Source organism: Bombina bombina, chromosome 2, assembly GCF_027579735.1.
Source record: "Bombina bombina isolate aBomBom1 chromosome 2, aBomBom1.pri, whole genome shotgun sequence".
NCBI lineage: Eukaryota > Metazoa > Chordata > Amphibia > Anura > Bombinatoridae > Bombina > Bombina bombina.
In genome coordinates, this window is record NC_069500.1 from 651,787,765 (window position 1) to 651,810,497 (window position 22,733).

The following is a 22,733-nucleotide window of genomic DNA, read 5'->3' on the forward strand; positions in this document are numbered from 1 at the left end:
GTTGTTCTTTCAAGGATCCCATGGACAAGAAGCTTGAGGCTTTTTTAAAGAAAATGTACATTCACCAGGGATTACAGTGGCAGCCTGTTGCTAGTATTGCTATAATTGTGGGGGCAGCATCCTATTGGTGCGATGACTTATCCAATCTAATCCTAGAAGAGACTACTATAGAGGAGATCCAAGACAGGATCAAGGCTCTTAAACTAGCCAATACCTTTATTTTGATGCTAGCATGCAAGTTCTTAGGCAAGGAGCTAAGATTTCTGGTTTTACTGTTTTAGCTCGCCGAGCTCTGTGGTTCAGGGGCGTATTAAAGCCTAGGCACAAGGCCCGTGCCTAGGGCGGCAGATTTGGGGGTGCAGCAATTTTTTCCATTGCCCCCGGCCGCACTAGTGAGGATAATACTTTTAAAAAATGTTAAACTCAGTCCGGCTTGTTCCTGACATCGCGTAACAACGTCAACCAATAGCCACCTGCCCGCCTTCCTGACTCTGCACATTGCGGGTCCTGACTCTGCTCTAATATGGATGTAAGTTGCAGCCAGGAAGTTCAGGACAGCAAGATGGTGATTCCCCCGGTAAGGATTCGGACTTTAGTCTGACAATTGCTAGAGTTTATTTATAATCGCAATATCATGCAAATAATTTTTAAATAAAGCAGCCCTGCTGCGCAGCTAAATACATCATAAAACAAATTCAAATGAGAAACCTATTGGCCTTAAATTCAGGGATAATCTGTTAGTGGCGTCACATGGTGCTAACACACTGTGTAAACTTGGGAGAAGAGTACATTATACCTGTCACCAGCTTTCTATCCAGCAAACGGCCGCGGTTAGTACCGCACTTAAAAGTCAGACCGGATTAGTCCAGCTCAAGATTAGGAAAGGGCGAAAAAGCATCTGAAAGTTCATTGTACCGTATATTTAGGGTATTGCAAGCCTTAGCTGCCTATACTATCTACTGTTAGTTCTTTATATACTGGACTGATGTAATTATTTGTTTTGCTCTTTTTCGCTGTTTCCTAATTTTGAGCTGGACTAATCCGGTCTGACTTTTAAGTGCTGTACTAACCGCGGCCGTTTGCTGGATATAAAGCTGGTGACTGGTCACATATAACGGATCAATGTACTCTTCTCCCAAGTTTACACAGTGTGTTAGCACCATGTGACGCCACTAACAGATTAATCCTGAGGTTAAGGCTAATAGGTTTTCTCGTTTGAATCTGTGTTATGATGTCTTTAGCTGCGCAGCAGGGCTGTTTTTTTAAAAATTATTTGCACGATATTGCAAATATAAATAAAGTAAGTGTGGCTAAAAACTGCCTGCACTGCATAGGTTAGCTATATGATCTAAGGCTAAATACTATAGTTATTAACCATATTCTGTAATCCCTTTGAAAGAACAGCATTTGGGCATGTTGATAATATATTGCTTGAATAAATATGATATAAAATCAGTGTAAATTTAAATTAACATCAGTTCTGCCCTCCTTAGTTATGGTCATGAGTAGAAGGAAGTACCTGACATTACAACCCATAAGTAGTAACAGGAAGGACCAATCAAACAACAAGCATTTTTATATACAGTGTATATGTGTGTGTGTGTGTATGTGTGTATATATATATATATATATATATATATATATATATATATATATATATATATATATATATAGTAACTAACTCTTCCATTGCTGCTTTGTATCTTAGTCGAGAGCTTGTGAGTGAGTGCTGGACTTTTTCTGTGTGTTATATTAATGTATTATTTTTTTTTAATTTTCCCTGTTTGGGCCTTGCACCCAGGCCTGTCTGGGGTTAACTGCCTGTGGCTCTGGTAAACAGTGCAGCTTCTGAGAGTGCTGGTTTGCACCCAGGGCTGTGCATGTTGCAGGGTCATAGGCTGTGTACCCGGTCCGGCCTGAGAGTGCTGACCCCACCCGTGTTTTATATAATTATATATATATATATATATATATATAGACAGACAGTGTATTTGTGTGTGTATATATATATATATATATATATATTATACCTTACTGTGTACACATGCTAATTCAACCCATCTGGGTGTATGCAAGTGTTTTGCAAGTCTGGTGAACATGAAAAAAAAGTCAAATTACACCCTGACCAAAAAATATTATGGTAAAAAAAGGCCTAAAACCTGAGGGGGTGGGGGGGGCAGCAACATTTTGAATGCCTAGGGCAGCACAGAACCTAAATACGCCACTGCTGTGGTTAAAGTCTTGGTCTGCAGATTTCACATCCAAGTCTAAGCTTTTATCTTTGCCTTATAAGGGTAAAACCGTGTCCTGGTCTGGCTGAAATTATTTCTGATATTACTGGTGGAAAGGGCTCTTTCCTACCTCCGGATGAAAAGAATAGGCCTAAGGGTCTCCAGAATTCTAATTTTCGTTCCTTTCATAACTTTAAGGGACAAAAGTCTTCCTCCTCCTCTTTTAAGCCGGGGCAGTCCAAGTCTTCTTGGAGGGCCGGTCAGCCTTGGAATAAAGGAAAGCAAGCCAAGAAGCCTGCTGATTCTAAATCAGCATGAAGGGTCCGTCCCCTATCCTGTAATGGATCAAGTGGGGGCAGGCTCCTTTTCTTTCAGCAGGCTTGGATACGTGATGTCCCAGATTCTTGGGCAATAGACAGTGTCTCACGGTTACAGAATATGATTCAAATCTTGTCAAGGTTATCTGTGGACCAGATAAAGAGAGATGCCTTCTTAAACTGTGTAAAGGGCCTATCTTCACTGGGAGTGATTGTTATAGTTCCTCTAGAGAAACAGGAGGGCACTTCCGTCCTATACTGGATCTAAAGTGTCTCAACCAATTTCTCAGGGTTCAGTCCTTCAAAATGGAGACCATCCATTTCATTCATCCTTTGGTTCAAGAGGGTCAGTTGACGACCATAGATCTGAAGGATGCGTATCTTCATGTTCCTATTCACAGGGATCATTACCAGTACCTAAGGTTTGCCTTCCTGGACAAACATTTCCAGTTTGTTGCCCTCCTTTTTGGCCTTGCTACAGCTTCCAGAATTTTCACAAAGGTTCTGGGGGCTCTTCTGGCAGTGGTCAGGTCCCAGGGCATAGCTTTGGTTCAAGCGCCATCTTTTCATTTAGCAGAATCTCATACAGAGATGATGTTGTTGTTACCACAGGGGGAAAGTAAATCTGGGAAAGAGTTTCTTTGTACCAAATACAAGGGTGTGTTTCTTAGGAATAATTTTAGATTACCTGTCCATGAAGGTTTTTCTGACGGACGTCAGAAAATCCATGCTTCTTGCCTTTCTCTTCAGGCTGCTATTCGTCTATCTGTGGCTCAATGCATGGAGGTGATTGGTCTTATGGTTGCATCCATGAACGACATTCCTTTTGCTCGGTTCCATCTGAGACCTCTGCAACTGTGAATGCTCAGTCAATGGAACAGGGACTACTCGGATCTCTTGCAGAGGATAAATCTGGACTCCCTTACAAGAGTGTCTCTCTCGTGATGGATTTCTCAGGACCATCTGTCTCGGGCACATGTTTTCTGAGGCTTCCTGGGTGATTGTAACCACGGATACCAGTCTGTTGGGCTGGGGAGCAGTTTGGGGTTCCTTTAAAGCACAGGGCCTGTGGACTCTGGAGGAGTCATCCCTTCCAATAAATAAATTGAAGTTGAGAGCAATCTTCAATGCTTTGATAGCTTGGCCTCAACTAGATTTGGTCCGGTTTTTCAGATTCCAGTCGGACGTCACTTCAGTGACTTGCATCAACCACCAGGGAGGTACTCAGAGTTCCTTGGCAATGATGGAGGTGACTTGCATTTTCCAGTGGGCAGAGTCTCATGATTGCCATCTCTCTGCCATCCACATACCAGGGGTGGACAACTGGGTGGCGGATTTTCTGAGCAGGGTGACTTTTCATCCCGGAATGTGAGCTCTCCACCTAGAGGTTTTCACAATGATAACTCTCAGGTGGGGGGTTCGGGAGTTGCATCTTCCATGGTACGATTCAAGATCAAGAGATCCTCAAGCTGTTCTGGTAGAGGCTCTGGCGGCTCCTTGGAACTTCAATCTAACATACCTGTTTCCTCCCTTTGCTCTACTTCATTGAGTAGTTGCTCGCATCAAGCAAGAGAGCGCTTCGGTGATTCTAATAGCTCCTGCATGGCATCACAGGATTTGGTTTGCGGATCTGGTAACAATGTCATCTCTTTCTCCTTGGAGGTTACCTTTGAAGAAGGACCTTCTAATTAAGGGTCCCTTCCTTCATCTAAACCTGGTTTCTCTGAAGGTGACTGCTTGGAGATTGAACGTCTAGTTTTGGCTAGTCATGGCTTCTCTGAGAAAGTTATAGATACTCTGCTTCAAGCTCATAAACCAATACTTTCATTGGTGTGATTCTAAGGGTTTTTCTTTGAACAAAGTAAGGGTTCCTCAAATTTTGACTTTTCTTCAGGAAGGCCTGGAGAAATGTTTGTCAGTCAGTACTCTGAAGGGTCAGATTTCTGCACTATCTATTCTTTTGCATAAATGTCTAGCAGTTCTGCCAGATATTTAGTCTTTTGTTCAAGCTTTGGTCAGAATCAGGCCTTGTTCAAACCTGTTGCTCCTCTTTGGAGCCTTAATCTTGTTCTTAGCATTTTGCAGCAGTCTCTGTTTGAGCTGATGTATTCTGTTGACATTAAATTACTTTCTTGAAAGGTTTTGTTTCTTATTGCTATTTCTTCTGCTCGCAGAGTTTCCAAACTTTCGGCTCTGCAGTGTGATTCCCCTTACCTTATTTTTCATGCTGATAAGGGGGTTCTACGTACTGAGCTGGGGTTTCTCCCTAAGGTAGTGTTGGATCACAATATTAATCAGGAAATTGTTGTTCCCTCTTTTTGTCCTAATCCTCCTTTCCGGAAGGAATGTTTTTTTGCCTAACTTGGATGTTGTGCGTGCTTGAAAATCTATAGTTGCTTGAAGGTAAAATTTTAGAGATGTAGAGGTCAGAAGGCTACTTCTACCACTCTTTTTCTCTCTGGTTGAGAAGTGTTCTCAGTTTAGGTTATGAGACAGCTGGACAACAGCCTCCTGAGAGAATTACAGCTCATTCCACTAGAGCTGTTTTATTCTTCCTGGGCTTTCAAAAATGAAACCTCGGTGGAGCAAATTTGCAAGGCAGCCACATGGTCCTCTATTCATACTTTTTACAAATTTGATACTTTTGCCTCGGCTGAGGCTTCTTTTGGGAGACAGGTTCTTCAAGCGGTGGTGCCTTCGGTTTAGGTCCGCCTGTTTTGTTCTCCCTTCCTTTTATTCTGTGTCCTCTAGCTTGGGTATTGGTTCCCACTAGTAGTTGGAATGTTTTGTGGACTCTCCATGCCATAGGAAAGAAAATGTATGCTTACCTGATAAATTTATTTATTTCCAGTCATGGAGAGTCCATGACCCACCCTTATTTATATTCAGGCAGTAGTTTTTTTGTTAAAACCTCAGGCACCTCTATACCTTTAACTTTTTCCATTTCTCTTCGACCAAATGACTGGGGGTTATGGGTTAGGAAAGTGATACTTAACAGCTCTGCTGGGTGCTCTTTGCCTCCTCCTGCTGGCCAGGAGTGAATATCCCACTAGTAATTGGAATGCTTTGTGGACTCTCCATGTTTGGAAATAAATACATTGATCAGGTAAGTATAAATGTTGTTTTTGCATCAGCAAGGCCACTCTCAAAGAGAAATCGGCAAACAAACTGGATACTCAAGATGTGGTGTTCAAGCTGTTGTAAAGAAATTTGAAAAATCAGAGGTCAAGGACGAAAAAAGAACTTTTAAAATCTGATGACAAGTTTCTCAGAGTTTCTTCTTTGAGAGAACGGAAGAAATCCAGCATGGACCTGGCTTAGCATCTGGCAGCTTCATCGGGATGCCAAGTGGAGCCTTCTTCAGGCCGAAGAAGCTTGATCAGGAATGATCTTTGTGGAAGGGTAGCAGCCAAGAAACCACTTTTTCGGAAGGGGAACAGGGTGAAAAGGCTAAGGTATGTTTAAGTTCACAAAGATTGGAAAGAAGATCAGTGGAAAAGAGTATTATGGAGTGATGAATCCAAGTTTGACATTTTTGGGGCCAAACGTCGACATGTGAGAAGATGAATTGGAGAGAGATGTAAGATTGAGTGCTTGTGGCCTTCAATGAAAAATGGTGGAGGGTCTGTCCTGGTGATAGTGTCCGAATTGATGAGATCATGAATTCTGAAAAATACAGACAAGTTTTAATTCATCAGGCCATTCTTTCTGGAAAGCGCCTGATTGGGAATGATTTTATTGTTCAGCATAATGATTCCAAGTACACTTCTAATGCAGAGAAATCATATTCAGAGAGAAAAACATCTGATAAAACACTTGGCAGTCTTGTGTGTGTATGTGTAAATCGAACCTATTCTGCTATTTCAAGTATATTCAAATGTAAAATTCTGTGCGGGGTTTTATTTTGTATTAGCACATTTGAGAATGTGATCAAATTTGCAAGCGAGTAGGGTGTTTTCCCCCCACTTTTTTGCTCAGTTGACTTCTATGAGTGAATTGGTTATCGTGTGCGCAATATTCTAAGTTTGTTTTTTATTTGCGTCGGGTTAGTGCACAAGTGAATACAGTTTACTTTCAACTACTCAACACGCACAAAAAGCTTACTTCTAGCGGAAGTTAACGCTCAAGCAGGAGCGTTAAGTACTGCTGTACAATCTGGCCCATTTATAGTACACTGTTGCTTTATTCAAATATAGATTCTGAACTTTTATAAAGCAACTAATTGGTCTGGTTTTTCTAAAGGTTGCTTGAACTGAGCTGGCTTCTCGGAGCTTACAGGGCAGGTCCATGATTCTTTGAGGGACTGAACCTACAAGTCTCTGAGGTGCTACCCATAAAGTAATGCTGATCGGTGGAATGGAATAGCTGAGGACTGCAAGGATTAACATGGTAGCACCCAGAGATGCTGAAAACTGAAGACGAACTGTTTGTGATTTATTTTTATCTAATTGCGATTGCTTTTAATTTTGTATACATTACTTTAATGTCCTTTTAAGTTCACCAGTCATTTTAGAACTTTTTTAAACACATCCCATAGTTTGGACTTTTTTTTTTTTTATGAAATGTTCCCTAGAAGTGCCAAAAATCAATTTTTATTCACAGCATTTTGAAAACCTAGATTACAAAATTAGATGTTTTAGGCACTTTCACACATTTTTTTTTCTTCACACTTTTAAAACTCATCTTATACAGGTTCTTAATGCCCTTTTAAGAGGCAGTGGAAGATTGTGCATTATTTTAGATAGTTTGTTGCTTTAAGTAAACTTGCATGATTCAGATGGAGTATGTAATTTTAAGACTATTCACTCAATTTTCAACAAGGGATACTAAGAGAACAAAGCACCTTTGAAAATAGCAACTAGCTGCCACTTGTGTAGTATATGTGCGTATTCTGACTGGTGCCTGCACACATTTGTCACTTGTGATTGGCTAACTAGATGTGTTCTACTTTATGAAAGAACACTGGCAGCTAGCTGAACAGGAGAATGAAGCAAATTTTAAAATAGTAGTAAACTGGAAAGTTGATTAAAATTGTATGTTCTATCCGAATTACAAAATATATTTTTTCCTGTCCCTTTAAGGAACCATTAAATATAGTAGAATTGCATAACTAACTAGTTATTAATAAAAAGAAAATGCAATAGCACTTAATTTTAAATGAGATTTTTTTTTTCCTGAAAGTTTTTAAAATGTACTTCAATTTGCTAGCCCCCTGTATCATGTGATAGCCATCAGCCTATCACTGATGTAAAGAATTATCCACAGTGAACTATTGCACATGCTCAGTAGTAGCCAATGCCTCAAAGTGCTTATATAAAAGACAATGCACAATTTAATAATTTAAGTAAATTGTAAATTCTCTTAAATCTGCATGCTCTAAAGTCAAAATTAACCTTCTATGGTTCAGATAGTGTCCCTTTAATAGATTTGACACAATTTAATGGTTGCATTCTAGAGGAGTTAAAAATGTATTTGAATAGTGCTTTAACAAGTCATCACATGTGGGACTTCCCTTCTGACCCATATTAGGAGGCAAAAGATACCCTAACACAGCAAAGCTTTACTTCACATTATCTTCAGTCATTTTTCTTTTGCCTTCTTGATGGAGTTAGATGAAAGTTGAAGTTTTGTTGAGGGGTTCTCTAAAAATTTAAGGCTAATTTCCTTTTTGCAGTACCCTGTTGGTCTGAGGGGTAGATAATGAGTTATTGCAGTGAAAGCTTTTTTTCTCAGTGTGAAATGTGGATTTGTCCACCAATCCCCTGTTTAAAGTGAGCTGCTCCTAAGCGGGAAGATCCAATGCTCTCCCCAGGTGCAATGTGGACTTGTCCTCCAATACACTGGGTTGTAGATGCTGTTACTTGTTTTGATCCTCATCATGGACTTGTTTACTGGAAGCAAGGTGTACGAAGGGGATGACAGGTGGGCTTTCTCTTCACTTTCAAAGTAAATCTGTTTGGGCCTGGACTGAATGCTATTGCCACCGTCACTGGGTTTAAGGGTGCTTTTCTGCCCAAAGATCAAAAAAAAAAATAATCTAAGGTTAAGCTTGGATCTGCAGGACATTTTCATTTGCTTCAGCAATCTAAGACTCAGTAAGCTTCCCCCTTTGCTCAGAGTTCTGGGTACAGGGAGTTTGGTCGTCTCAGGTTACCCATTAATATTCTGGAACTCTCGAATCACAGTAAAAATTACTGTCTGAGGTTGTGCCTATTCCAAAGAGCCCTGAAGATTTCAGTCGGTCACAGCTGTGGCTTATATCAGTCTTCAGGGAGGAACTCACAGTTCCTTTGCAATGAGGGAAGAGTCCTGCATCATCAGCTTTGTAGAACGTTATCATTGCATTATTTCTGTTATCCACATTCTGGATGTCAATTGTGAAGCAGACTTTCTCAGGTGCCAGCCTCTTCACCCAAGGGAATGGTCTCAGAATCAGGTGGTTTTCGACGAGATCATGAGACATTGGGGTTTGCCAGAGAGAGATTTCATGGCATCTCACTTGAATCACAAACCCCCAGTATTGTGCCAGGTCTTAGGATCCTCAGATGAATCTGATAGATGCCCTAGTGGTTCCTTATATACATATTTCCTCCATTTGTGTTGCTATCCAGAGTGGTAGCCAGAATCAAGCAGAGACAAGCCTCAGCAATTATGACTGCTCCAGAGTGGTCTCACAGGATTTGGTTTGAGGATCTGCTTCAAACGTCCTTGTAATGCCTTAGAGGCTTCCTGTAAGAAGCGATCTTCTTTCTCAAGGTGCTTTTTTTTTTTTTTTAATCAAGATCTCAATACTTTTGATGGCATGGCATTTGAGTGAATAGTTAGGTCTTAGTGGCTTTTCTGACATGGTTATTGACAGCTTGATTCAGACTAGGAAACCTATTACCTGGTGTATTTATCATAAGGTCTACAATTGTTTTTTTATTTTTACTGGTGTGCTTAAAAAGGTTACCTCTGGAATTCTTAGTTTCCTGCAGGAGGGTCTGGATAAGGGTGCCTGTCAATCAAATCAATGAAAAACAGGACTTCTCTTCAAGCCAGTTGCTATAAAATGCATTGCTGATGCAATTCCATATATCAGCTGGCTTCTAATTCAACATCTGCAAAATTGCATTAAGGCCTTAAAGAAGTCTAGCACTTTTATTTGTAATGCAGTCAAGGACATTATCAAAATGAATGTTAAGGATTTGTAATCCTGACAAAAAGATCATTATGGCTGAAGTCTTGGTCGCTGGCATGGACAAGAACAGATTACTAAATCTATCATTTAATGGAAAAGTTTGTTGTTTTTTTTTTTGTTTGTTTTTTTCTGGTTTAGATTCTATTTCCACTGTTACTGGAGGAAAGGGAGCTTTTCTCCCTCAAGTTAAGAAATCTAGTGTAAAAAACAGACCAGGAAAACTTTTTTCATTCCTTTTCGGTCCTCTAGGGATCAGAAAGTCTGTCTTTTGGGAAGAAAGAAAAAAAATCTTCAAAATCTTCCTGGAAACCAGGGTCTTCCTGGTCCAAGACTAAGCAGAAAAAAACTCCAATAACAGTTCCAAATCTGCATCAAGGTGTGTGCGGCCCCTAACTCAGAATCTGTTCTGGTAGGGAGCAGATTAAGTCTTTTTCAGGAAGCTTGGTTTCGATCAGTTCAGGACCAATTGGTTTTAAGCAGCATGTCCAAGTAGATTTTTTATTCAGACTTCCTTGGGGACAATTCCTTCTCTCCTTTCCCCATAAAAGGAGGGAACCCTTTGAAGGTGACCACCTTCTTCCAGTGTGTTCTGACACAGGTACAGGAGTAATAACCCATATTTTTCAGATCCAGAACAGAATCAGGGTTTCTATTCCAACCTTATTGTTCCAAAAAAGGAGGGAACTTTCAGACCCATATTGGATTTGAAGACATTTAAACAAGTTTCTAAGAGTTCCAACATTCAAGATGGAAACAATTTGTGCAATTCTACCCCTGATCCAACAGGGTCAATTCAGGGCTATAGTAGACTTGAAGGATGCTTACCTTCACATCCCCATTCACAAGCATTATCAGCTCCTCCTTTTTGCATTTCTGGACAAACACTTCCAATTTGTTGCCCTTCCTTTTGGATTAGCCACCGCTACCTGCATCTTCACAGATTTTGTGAGCCTTGTTGGCTGTGATCAGAACTTGGGGCAAATCAGTTGCCCCATCCCTAGATGACAATTTAGGACAGGCTCCATCCCTGTCACTAGCGATCTCTCACACTCTTCCAACCACGATCCTGAAGAAAGGATAGATGTTTCAAAGAGCTTTTAGTCTCCAGCTAACAAGCTGTCTTTTCTGGGAATCTCAATACTGAGTGGTTATGCACCTTTCCTTAACATACTCTCGCAGACTAAAACTTCGGAATGTAGGATCTCCTTCAGAAATCTACTATCCTAACAGTAGCTCAGTGTATTGAAGTGGTAGCAGCAGTGGACAAAGTTCATTTTGCTCTTTACTTATCTATGCTACAACAATATACGAGGAATTAGCTGGAATTAGATCAACGAATGTCATTTGGCTATGCAAGAACCATTTCAGATTTTAATTTGGGCAGAACAGAATCAATGTATTCTGTCAGCAATTCACATTCTGAGGGTCAAGAAATGGGAGGCAGACTATCTCTCAGTCGCTAGTCTCTACACCTGTGGGAGTGGTCTCTCAATCACTATTCGATCATTTGGTTTCCAGGTAGGGTCTCCTAGAAATAGACCTGATGGCCTCTCACCTAAACCACAAGCTTCCAGTATATTGTGCAGATCCAGTAAATCGAAGGCTCAGAAGATCAATGCCTTTTCGTGAGTCTGTGGAACTTCCATCTAGTATATCTATTTCTACAATTTGTTCTCCTTCCAAGAATAACCGCATGAATCAAGCTGGAGTCTGCCTCAGTTATTCTGATAGCCCCATCTTGACTGCTCAGAACCTGGTATGCTGAATTGATTAAAATGTCTAGTTCTCTGCCTTGGCTCCTTCCACAGCGCCGAAACCTATTGTCCCAAGGTCTGCTATTCTATCCAGATCTTCAATCTCCATGCCATCAAACTTAGAGATTTAATGCCTAATTTTAAAATGGAGGTTTTTCGTATACAGTTGTACCTCATTTTATTAAGCTTTGCTTTATTCTGTTTTGCAGGTATTGATCTTTTAACAAATTGGTTTGTGTCAACCCTGTGTCTAGCAAGTCTAACATACACACACATATATAAATACATATGAATACACACCTATATATACACACCACCAGCAAAAAGACTGACTCACTAAAGCTTAAATGATGGGTAGCATTTTTTTTTTAGCATTAGCAATAAAGTATTTTTAGTAAAGGTATGTACATGTTGTTTTTTTTACATAATGCTATTGCACACTTAATAGACTACAGTATAGTGTAATATAACTTTTATATGCACTAGAATACAAAAAAGTGACTCACTTTATTGTTATATATGCTTTATTGCGGTGGTCTGGAACCAAACCCGCAATATCTTCAAGGTGTGCTTGTACTGTAATTGATACTCTTGTTTTTTTGCAAGCTAGAAAGCCAGTAACTAGAAAAGATTAGCACAAGATTTATAAGGTATATTCTTATTGGTGTGCTTCCAGAGGATTCAGTTGGCATTCCTTCAGGATTCCTAATATCCTTCAGTTGCTTCAAGATGGTAAGGGTTTATCTGCTAGCTTTTTGAAGGGTCAAATTTTGTCTCTCTGTTCTTTTTCACAAAGCTTCCTTATCAAGCTTTTGTTCAGGCCTTAATTAAAGGCCTGAACAAAATTTTTCTTTCGTGATTCAGATTGAGCATGAAATTTAAACAACTTTCTAATTTACTCCTATTATCAAATTTTCTTCATTCTCTTGGTATCTTTATTTGAAATGCAAGAATGTAAGTTTAGATGCCGGCCCATTTTTGGTGAACAACCTGGGTTGTCCTTGCTGATTGGTGGATAAATTCATCCACCAATAAAAAAAGTGCTGTCCAGAGTACTGAAACCAAAAAAAAAAGCTTAGATGCTTTTTCAAATAATGATAGCAAGAGAACGAAGAAAAATTAATAGGAGTAAATTAGAAAGTTGCTTAAAATTGCATGCTCTATCTGAATCACAAAAGAAAAAAATTTGGGTACAGTGTCCCTTTAAGTTCCTGTCCTAGAAGAGTTTCAGAGCACTTATGTGAATCTCCATTTATTATTTTCCACACAGACAGAGAGCTGTGCTTGGTACAAAACACAGCTCTGTCTTTGTGGAAAGTACAATTTTTATTTTTATTTTTATTTTATTTTTTATAACCGAATGTTGTTTCTTCTGAGAATATTAACCATGGGATTGTTGTTCCTTTGGGCCATTAACCTTCAAATGCTAAGGAAAGGATTCTCCATAACTTTGAAGATAAAACTTTAAAGCTCTTACTACATCTGCCTACTTAAGATTTCAGAAAAAGCTCAAGTTTTTGTACATCATTCTGGTCTACGTAGAAGTCAAAAAGCTACTGCAGTTTCTTTGGCTTCTTGGTTGAAGCAAGTGATTCACAAAGCTTACTTGTTGGGGGGGGGGGGGGGGAATATGCCTCCTAATTTGCATCTCATTCCACTAGATTAGTTGCTACTTAATCTTTCAAGAGTGAAGCTTCAAAAAAAAAAAAAAGATTTGCAAAGTAGCAACATGGTCTTCCTCACATACTTTTGATAAATGTTCTTTGGAAAGTAAGTGAACTGGGATTGGGGATTAGAACCTCCCCTCCTACTCACATTATTGCTTGCCCCCCCCCATGTGATGTCACCAAGAATATATGCGGCAATATCAATGGCGCACTTATGCAGCTTTGGAAGCGCCTCTCACTACACTACAAACTAGAGTGGCCTGCAGTAAGGGAAATCAGCAATATCAGCATTGGATTAGCGATTTCCCTGCATGATGAGAATGGATTGTCATGCACTCAAAGGCAGAGATTTGCATGACGACTTGTTTTCATCATGGACATAACATTTTAGAAAGATACACTGTACTTTGCATTGGTAAACATTTATAGTATAGTTACCAGTTTAAGTATTAATGCATACATATTGGTTTTTATCTTACATTTGTGTGATTTAAATATTGTGATGCTTTCCTCCTCCTTAGTAAGTGGCCATGATTCTGTTGAAGATGCCACCGCTTGTATGGAACTCATGTTGTGGAAAGTAAAGGAAGATTCCAAAGGAAGAAGATAAAAATGAGAAAAAATATCATCTTGTAGATTATGAAGCACTTATATTGATCCTTATGTGAAATCTGTGTATATTAATAAGCAGATTCTTGTAAAAAAAATTGTTTATTGGAAATTGCTAACATTTTGCTTTATTTTGTCTCCTGAATATTGTATGTTGTAATGTTTGTTTTTGTGACAATTTCTGTTTGCTTTGGTTATTTTCAACTTAATCATTTTCATCAGGTGTACAATGTAGTTAGTGAAAGAGGTTTTATTGCCTTATTTGATGTCACGTAATGTTGTGATAAACAGACATATGAACAGAATGGGAATATCATCTTGTACTAGTGGTCTCACTCCTGCATCTAATATTTTTAAAACCTATTTGCAGGGACAGGTGTAACCCCCCCACCACCACCACCCTTCCTTCCCTCCCTTATACTTTTATGTTGTAAAAGCTTGAAGCTCAAATACACAATTGTTTATTTTTTTGAGAATGTACTTTTTTTGTTTGCCTTCCCTATAGCTTTCATTCCTGTCAGGAATATTTTTCCTGTATTCAGGAGAGTTAGGTAAATTGTTTTTCTTTATCTCATTTTTTTTAAATTTATTTATAAACGGCATGGTTGGGCAGTTTTACTAATCAATATCTGAAGAAATTGCAGCCATATTAATAAACACCATGCTTGTGGGGGGTGAGTGAAAGAGAACCCTGCTGTTCCATTAATAAAAATTCACATGTTTGTGGTTGTTTTTTGAAAATGGTACTTATTTCAGGAAGTATGTACTGGATTCCGTATTTTGCCACCAGTAATATCTTTAAAATAAACGCTAAAAGATGCAGTTTCAGTCTATCAAAAGATAATTTTCTTTATTTACATGTCTGCTTAGGAGAGACTGTGACATACAGTATGTGATATTAAGAGAGAAATATGTGCATACATAAACCTGAAACACATGGTTTTCTGAAAGCTCTAATTTATTATGAAATACTAATATTCTTTAACAAAGCAAAATCCATAAATACTGGAAATTTTAATAATGAATTTAAACTAATGTACTTTTAACATCTAATTTAGGGACAGTGCACTTTTATTGGGAGGCATTTGCTATCGTAGCATGGTTGGTACCTACTTAAAACTATAAAGTAAACTGATATTCACCCTGAATATGTACTTAAAAGGTGATTTAAGTACATAAATGGCAAAAAATAATAATCTAAGGACAACAATATAGGTACATTAAAATGCGTGGAGGGTATCATGATTGACAGGGAGAAGGCTAAGGTACTAAAGCAATACTTTTCTTTAGTATACACAAGAGAGGAACCAATGGAGGATACTTTGGAACAAACTCGAACATGCCATTAACTGGCTTATGTCTAGAGGATATCAGGGGGGAAAAAATGGATAATATTAAGGTAAATAAAACTCCTTGCCCAGATGGAATACACTCAAGGGTTTTACGTGAATTTAGCACTGTTATAGACAAACCTCTACCCTTAATTTTTTCAAGACTCATTATCCTCAGGCATAGTACCCCAGGACTGGTGTAAAGCTGATGTGGTGCCACATTTTAAAAAGGGAAGCAAGGCTGATTCAGGAAGCTATAGACCAGTTAGTCTGACATCAATAGTGGGGAAGATACTTGAAGGGATTATATTTATCAATATATTCATTCAAGCAGGATTATGAGTTCAAATTAGCATGGTTTTATAAGTAGTAGATCATGTCAAACTAATATAATTAGATTCTACAAGAAAGTAAGTAAAAAAATATAGCTAAAGGGGAATCAGTTAATGTGATATACTTAGATTTTGCAAAAGTGTTTGTTTGATACAGTGCCACATGAGAGATTAATGTACAAAATTAAGGGACTGGGAATAGTAGCTCATGGATAAATAACTGGATAAAAGACAGGGAGCAACAAGTAGAAGTAAACGGATCATACTCAGCTTGGAGTCCCCCATGGATCAGTACTGGGCCCTGTTCTTTTTAATATTTTTATGAATAACTTGGAGCAAGGATTAAATAGCAGCATCTCTCTTTTTGTAGCTGATATAAAGTTGTGTAAGGTCATTAAGTCAAAGAAGAATGAACTTGCATTACATGTATGGGCAGGTAAATGGAAAATTAGATTTAATACGGGAAAATGCAAGGTTCTACATTTTGGAAGTAAAAATAAGCACGCAATGTATTATTTAAATGGGACTAGACATAGCCAAACAGGTGGAAAGGGATTTTGGAGTAGTAACAGATAACAAGCTTAAGATGGGTGCACAATGCAGGGCAGCGGCTTCTACGGCTAATAAGATACTAGCATGTATTAAAAGAGGCATTGAATTAAGGGAGTAAAGCATAATTCTGTCACTATGGAAATCCCTAGTAAGACCTCACCTTGAGCATGGAGTGCAGTTCTGTGGACCGATCTCAAAAAAAAGACGCTTGAGAGGTGACATGATTGCTTTATATAAATATATTCAAGGCCCATATATAAAGATGGCAGAAGCTCTGTTTATTCCAATAAGAGGTCACAATTTAAGGCTGAAGGAAAGGAAATTTAGTCTCCTGCAGCGTTAATGTTTTTTTTCCACTGTAAGAGCAATCCAATTGTGGAACTCAATACCAAAGGAATTAGTGAATGCCAATACCCTAAATACATTTAAAAATGGTTTGGATGCATTTCTTGCTAGAAACAGAATTCAGCGATATGATTGCTTGTGTTAAATGGGTCACCTTTTCATGAGATTAATTTAAGATCAACTGGAGCTCTTTTGTATAGGTTGAACTTGATGGACTTAGGCCTTTTTTCAACCTCATCCACTATGTTACTATGTAATATTGGGAGTTTTTTATGCAATAGTTCATTCTGGAGACCTGCCAAAAACATTGTAACAATTTTGGATAGCTGCTTACTTTGTTTAAGAGTGCAGCTGTGGATTTTGTCTATGTGCCTTAAACATTTGGCAAGAGTCCCTAATCTAATGCTCATAATCTTTTTTTATTATTATTTTATTTAAATGAGAAATATTAAAATTTTTAACAGAATACACTTACATTTAGATAGCAAGGTTTCACTATTATCATGTGTAATATAGATCCACAGAGGATATATGAAAGAGAAATTTAAGACATTGTCTGCAGAGTCATTTCATTTCTGCTCCATGTTAGGCATTGTGGCTCATGAGAAAAGTACTTTTTGGCATCCAAAGTTATAAAACATAGCAAGGGAATATGTAGCATCCATAAAGAGGCATTAAACGCAAGAAGCTGGAGTGTATTCCATGGAATTTATAACTGACTGTTCAAGCTGCACAAAGATTGCTTGATCAGCGTAGGAGCTTATTTCTCTTGTAAAGGTGTATCCAGTCCACAGGTTCATCCATTACTTGTGGGATATTCTCCTTCCCAACAGGAAGTTGCAAGAGGACACCCACAGCAGAGCTGTCTATATAGCTCCTCCCCTAACTGCCACCCCCAGTCATTCTCTTGCAACTCTCGACAAGAAAGGAAGTATCAAGAGATATGTGGTGACTTAGTGTAGTTTTTACCTTCAATCAAGAGTTTGTTATTTTTAAACGGTACCGGCGTTGTACTGTTTTACTCTCAGGCAGAAATTGGAAGAAGAATCTGCCTGGAGGTTGATGATCTTAGTGGTTTGTAACTAAGGTCCATTGCTGTTCTCACACATAACTGAAGATTAGGGAAAGAAAACTTCAGTTGGGGGGACGGTTTGCAGATCACCTGCTTTGAGGTATGTTCAGTATATTTTTTCTAGAGAGATGATAAGGTCTAGAAAATGCTGACAGTGCCCGGTATATTTGAGGTAAGCCTGATACAGTGATTTAACAACGACTGGGATCATGCTTACAAGATAAGAGTAATATTCATGTTAATTCTCATATTACTTAGTGTAAAACTGTTTGCATAACTTACAGAAAAAACGTTTTTTCTCTGAGGGTGATAAATCTTTATTTGGGGCCTAGTTTTCCACATGGCTTGTTAGATTACTCCTAGGAGTACTTTTTTAAGGCCCTCTGACATTGAGTGCATGGTCGGAGGGGCCTATTTTTGCGCACTTTATGCGCAGTTGATATTCAGACTGAGACATCCAGCTTCCCTAAAGGAGTCCTCTGGCATCTAGGACCACTATAGAGGGTTTTTTTCCTGCAAAAATCATGTTTAAGGGCAGGTAGGAGCCACAGCAGAGCTGTGGCAGTGTGTTTGACTGTTTTTTCAGGTTTTGCCATTCAGGCACGTAGGGCGCTATGGCTTAAGTCCTGGTCAGCTGACGTTACTTCAAAGTCTAAGCTTCTCAACATCCCCTTCAAAGGGCAGACACTATTCGGGCCTGGACTAAAGGAGATCATTTCTGATATTACTGGAGGAAAAGGCCACGCCCTTCCCCAGGATAGGTCCAACAAATTTAGGACCAAATGACTAATTTTCGTTCCTTTCGAAACTTCAAGAGTGGCGCAGCTTCAACTTCCTCTGCTGCAAAACAAGAGGGAACTTTTGCCCAGTCCAAGCCTGTCTGGAGATCTAACCAGGCTTGGAACAAGGGAAAGCAGGCCAAAAAACCTGCTGCTGCCTCTAAGACAGCATGAAGGAGTAGCCCCCGATCCGGGACCGGATCTAGTTGGGGGCAGACTTTCTCTCTTCGCCCAGGCTTGGGCAAGAGATGTCCAGGATCCCTGGGCTCTGGAGATTGTTTCCCAGGGATATCTTCTGGATTTCAAAGCCTCATCTCCAAAGGGGAGATTTCATCTCTCACAATTATCTTCAAACTAGATAAAGAGAGAGGCATTCTTACGTTGCGTTCAAGACCTTCTGGTTATGGGAGTGATCCACCCAGTTCCAAGGGAGGAACAGGGGCAGGGATTCTATTCAAATCTGTTTATAGTTCCCAAAAAAGAGGGAACTTTCAGACCAATCTTGGATCTCAAGATCCTAAACAAATTTCTCAGGGTCCCATCCTTCAAGATGGAGACTATTCGAACCATCCTCCCTATGATCCAGGAGGGTTAATATATGACTACCGTGGACTTAAAGGATGCTTATCTCCACATTCCGATACACAGAGATCATCATCGGTTTCTCAGGTTTGCCTTCCTAGACAGGCACTACCAGTTTGTGGCTCTTCCCTTCGGGTTAGCCACGGCACCAAGAATCTTTACGAAGGTTCTAGGGTCCCTACTGGCGGTTCTAAGGCCACGAGGCATAGCGATGGCTCCTTACCTAGACGACATTCTGATACAGGCGTCGACTTTTCAAATCGCCAAGTCCCATATGGACATTATTGTGGCATTCCTGAGGTCTCGCGGGTGGAAGGTGAACGAAGAAAAGAGTTCTCTCTCCCCTCTCACAAGAGTTTCCTTCCTAGGAACTCTGATAGACTCAGTAGAAATGAAGATTTATCTGACAGAGGTCAGGTTGTCAAAGCTTCTAACTTCCTGCCGTGCTCTTTATTCCACTTCTCAGCCGTCAGTGGCTCAGTGTATGGAAGTAATCGGCTTAATGGTAGCGGCAATGGACATAGTTCCGTTTGCCCGCCTACATCTCAGACCACTGCAACTTTGCATGCTCAATCAGTGGAATGGGGATTACACAGATTTGTCCCCTCTGCTAAATCTGGATCAAGAGACCAGGGATTCTTTTCTCTGGTGGCTATCTCGGGTCCATCTGTCCAGGGGAATGAGTTTCCGCAGGCCAGAATGGACTATAGTGACGACAGATGCCAGCCTTCTGGGCTGGGGCGCAGTCTGGAATTCCCTGAAGGCTCAGGGTTCGTGGACTCAGGAGGAAACCCTCCTTCCGATAAACATTCTGGAACTAAGAGCGATATTCAATGCTCTTCAGGCTTGGCCTCAGCTAGCTGCGGTCAGGTTCATCAGATTTCAGTCGGACAACATCACGACTGTAGCCTACATCAACCATCAAGGGGAACAAGGAGCCCCCTGGCAATGTTGGAGGTTTCAAAGATAATTCTATGGGCAGAGGTTCACTCTTGCCATCTCTCAGCTATCCATATCCCAGGAGTAGGAGTCGGCAGACTTTTCCTCCGGGGGAGTGGGAGCTCCATCCGGAGGTATTTGCCCAGTTGATTCAACTATGGGGCAAACCAGAACTGGATCTCATGGCGTCTCGTCAGAACGCCAAGCTTCCTCGTTACGGGTCCAGGTCCAGGGATCCCAAGGCAGCGCTGATAGATGCTCTAGCAGCGCCCTGGTCCTTCAGCCTGGCTTATGTGTTTCCACCGTTTCCTCTGCTCCCTCGTCTGATTGCCAAGATCAAGCAGGAGAGAGCTTCAGTGATTTTGATAGCTCCTGCGTGGCCACGCAGGACTTGGTATGCAGATCTGGTGGACATGTCATCCTTTCCACCATGGACTCTGCCGCTAAGGCAGGACCTTCTACTTCAATGTCCTTTTAAACATCCAAATCTAATTTCTCTGCGTCTGACTGCTTGGAGATTGAACGCTTGATTCTATCAAAGCGTGGTTTTTCTGAATCGGTCATTGATACCTTAATTAAGGCTCGAAAGCCTGTTACCAGGAAAATCTATCATAAGATATGGTGTAAATATCTTCATTGGTGTGAGGTTCCAGACGTTCAGGTGTTTTGTCAGGCTTTAGTTAGAATCAAGCCTGTGTTTAAACCTGTTGCTCCGCCATGGAGTTTAAATTTAGTTCTTAAAGTTCTGCAAGGGGTTCCGTTTGAACCTTTGCATTCCATAAATATTAAACTTTTATCTTGGAAAGTTCTGTTTTTAGTAGCTATCTCCTCGGCTCGAAGAGTTTCGGAGTTATCTGCTTTACAGTGTGATTCACCTTATCTGATTTTCCATGCAGATAAGGTAGTTTTGCGTACTAAACCTGGGTTTCTTCCTAAGGTAGTATCTAATAAGAATATCAATCAGGAGATTGTTGTTCCTTCATTATGTCCTAATCCTTCCTCAAAGAAGGAACATCTTTTACACAATCTTGATGTGGTTCGTGCTTTAAAGTTTTATTTACAAGCTACGAAGGATTTTCGTCAAACATCTGCTTTGTTTGTTGTCTACTCTGGACAGAGGAGAGGCCAAAAGGCTTCGGCAACTTCTCTTTCTTTTTGGCTGAGAAGCATAATCCGCTTAGCTTATGAGACTGCTGACCAGCAGCCTCCTGAAAGAATTACAGCTCATTCCACTAGAGCGGTGGCTTCCACATGGGCTTTTAAAAATGAGGCCTCTGTTGAACAGATTTGTAAGGCGGCGACTTGGTCTTCGCTTCATACTTTTTCTAAATTCTACAAATTCGATACTTTTGCTTCTTCGGAGGCTATTTTTGGGAGAAAGGTCTTACAGGCAGTGGTGCCTTCCGTTTAAGTTCCTGCCCTTTCCCTCCCTTCATCCGTGTCCTAAAGCTTTGGTATTGCTATCCCACAAGTAATGGATGAACCCGTGGACTGGATACACCTTTACAAGAGAAAACAAAATTTATGCTTACCTGATAAATTTATTTCTCTTGTGGTGTATCCAGTCCACGGCCCGCCCTGTCATTTTAAGGCAGGTGTTTTTTATTTTTAAACTACAGTCACCACTGCACCCTATAGTTTCTCCTTTTTTCTTGCTTGTCTTCGGTCGAATGACTGGTGGTGGCAGTTAGGGGAGGAGCTATATAGACAGCTCTGCTGTGGGTGTCCTCTTGCAACTTCCTGTTGGGAAGGAGAATATCCCACAAGTAATGGATGAACCCGTGGACTGGATACACCACAAGAGAAATAAATTTATCAGGTAAGCATAAATTTTGTTTTTTATCAATCTCTAACTGACCGCAGCAAAGGAAAAAAGATACCAAAAAAGGAGGCTTTTCAATGAGTGTCACAGGGGAGTACAAAATGCAGATGTTGCTAATGATATTTAACCGTTTAAATGCTTTGAAGCATTTATTTTGCATGCAGATTGTTGGCAGTGCAATGAATAATTATTGATGCATTTATAAAAGCACATTAATTAAGACTAAAAGTAATATTGAGAGAATGTACGTTTGATTTTGGACAGATCACATGGTTCATAACAGTATGACTCACAGCACTGAGTTAGATTTAGTAATATCTCTATGTATGCTAGATAACAGCCTATAGATGCAATAGGGCAGCAGTGGTGTCACTTGGGTTAGTGTCACCCCCCTCGAGCATGGTTATATCTATCTGATATATATATATATATATATATATATATATATATATTATTTTTAACACACAAACCAGTTCCATAGAAATTCATAAAATTCCACATTTTGAGTATTGGGAGAACCCTTCTAAAAGCCTACTAGAGATCTCTCAGTGCACAGAGGTCTGAAAGAGTAAATATTAACAAGAAAAGAGAAATAAAAAAGTAGACCCTTTACAACACAAACTCATTCAGGGCAATTGTTTTTTCTTAAACAAACCAATATATAAGGAATAGAAAACCTGTTTGTTAATATATCTCCCCACAAGAACTGTACTCCCCTGTTTCTTGACACCTAAGCTGCTGGAGGCAGGGACAAATAGAGCAAGGAGGGGCACCAGAATGATATCAAAAGAACAAAGTAAATTTGAAAAATAAGTAAAATTTAATTTCCATCTTAATGGGAGGAGAGTCCACTGCTTCATTCATTACTTGTGGAAATTAAGAACCTGGCCACTAGGAGGAGGCAAAGACACCCAAGCCACCTCCCCTCATCCCCCAGTCATTCTTTGTCTTTCGTCACAGGAGTTTGGCAGAGAAGTGTCGGAAGATTCTGAGTAGTCTCTTATGGAGGATAGTATTCTTCGCAATGGGACTGGAGTTTTAAGTAGTCCTGTCAGCCTCTCAGTGAGAGCATGGGTGAAAGTTAGAGTCCGGAGATGCAGGGAGTGACGTCTCTGCGAATCCATCCCGACTCAGATTAACAGATCCATAAGCAATCAGTGTTGACGAGTTTCGCTGCCTGCTTTCTGCTCTCAAGTCCATGTCAGGAGCGATGCTACTAAC

The 22,733-nt window shown here is 40.0% G+C and overlaps 1 protein-coding gene across 1 annotated transcript in view; it reads left to right on the forward strand.

The window, feature by feature from the left end:
* The window catches only part of LOC128647210 (RNA exonuclease 1 homolog), a 681,669-nt gene extending 667,910 nt beyond the window's left edge, over nt 1–13,759 (forward strand). Inside the window, exon 21 of the mRNA XM_053699994.1 lies at nt 13,671–13,759. Within this exon, the coding sequence (XP_053555969.1) occupies nt 13,671–13,759 (89 nt within the window). The remainder of the gene's footprint in view (nt 1–13,670) is intronic.
* The last annotated feature ends 8,974 nt before the right edge of the window (nt 13,760–22,733 follow it).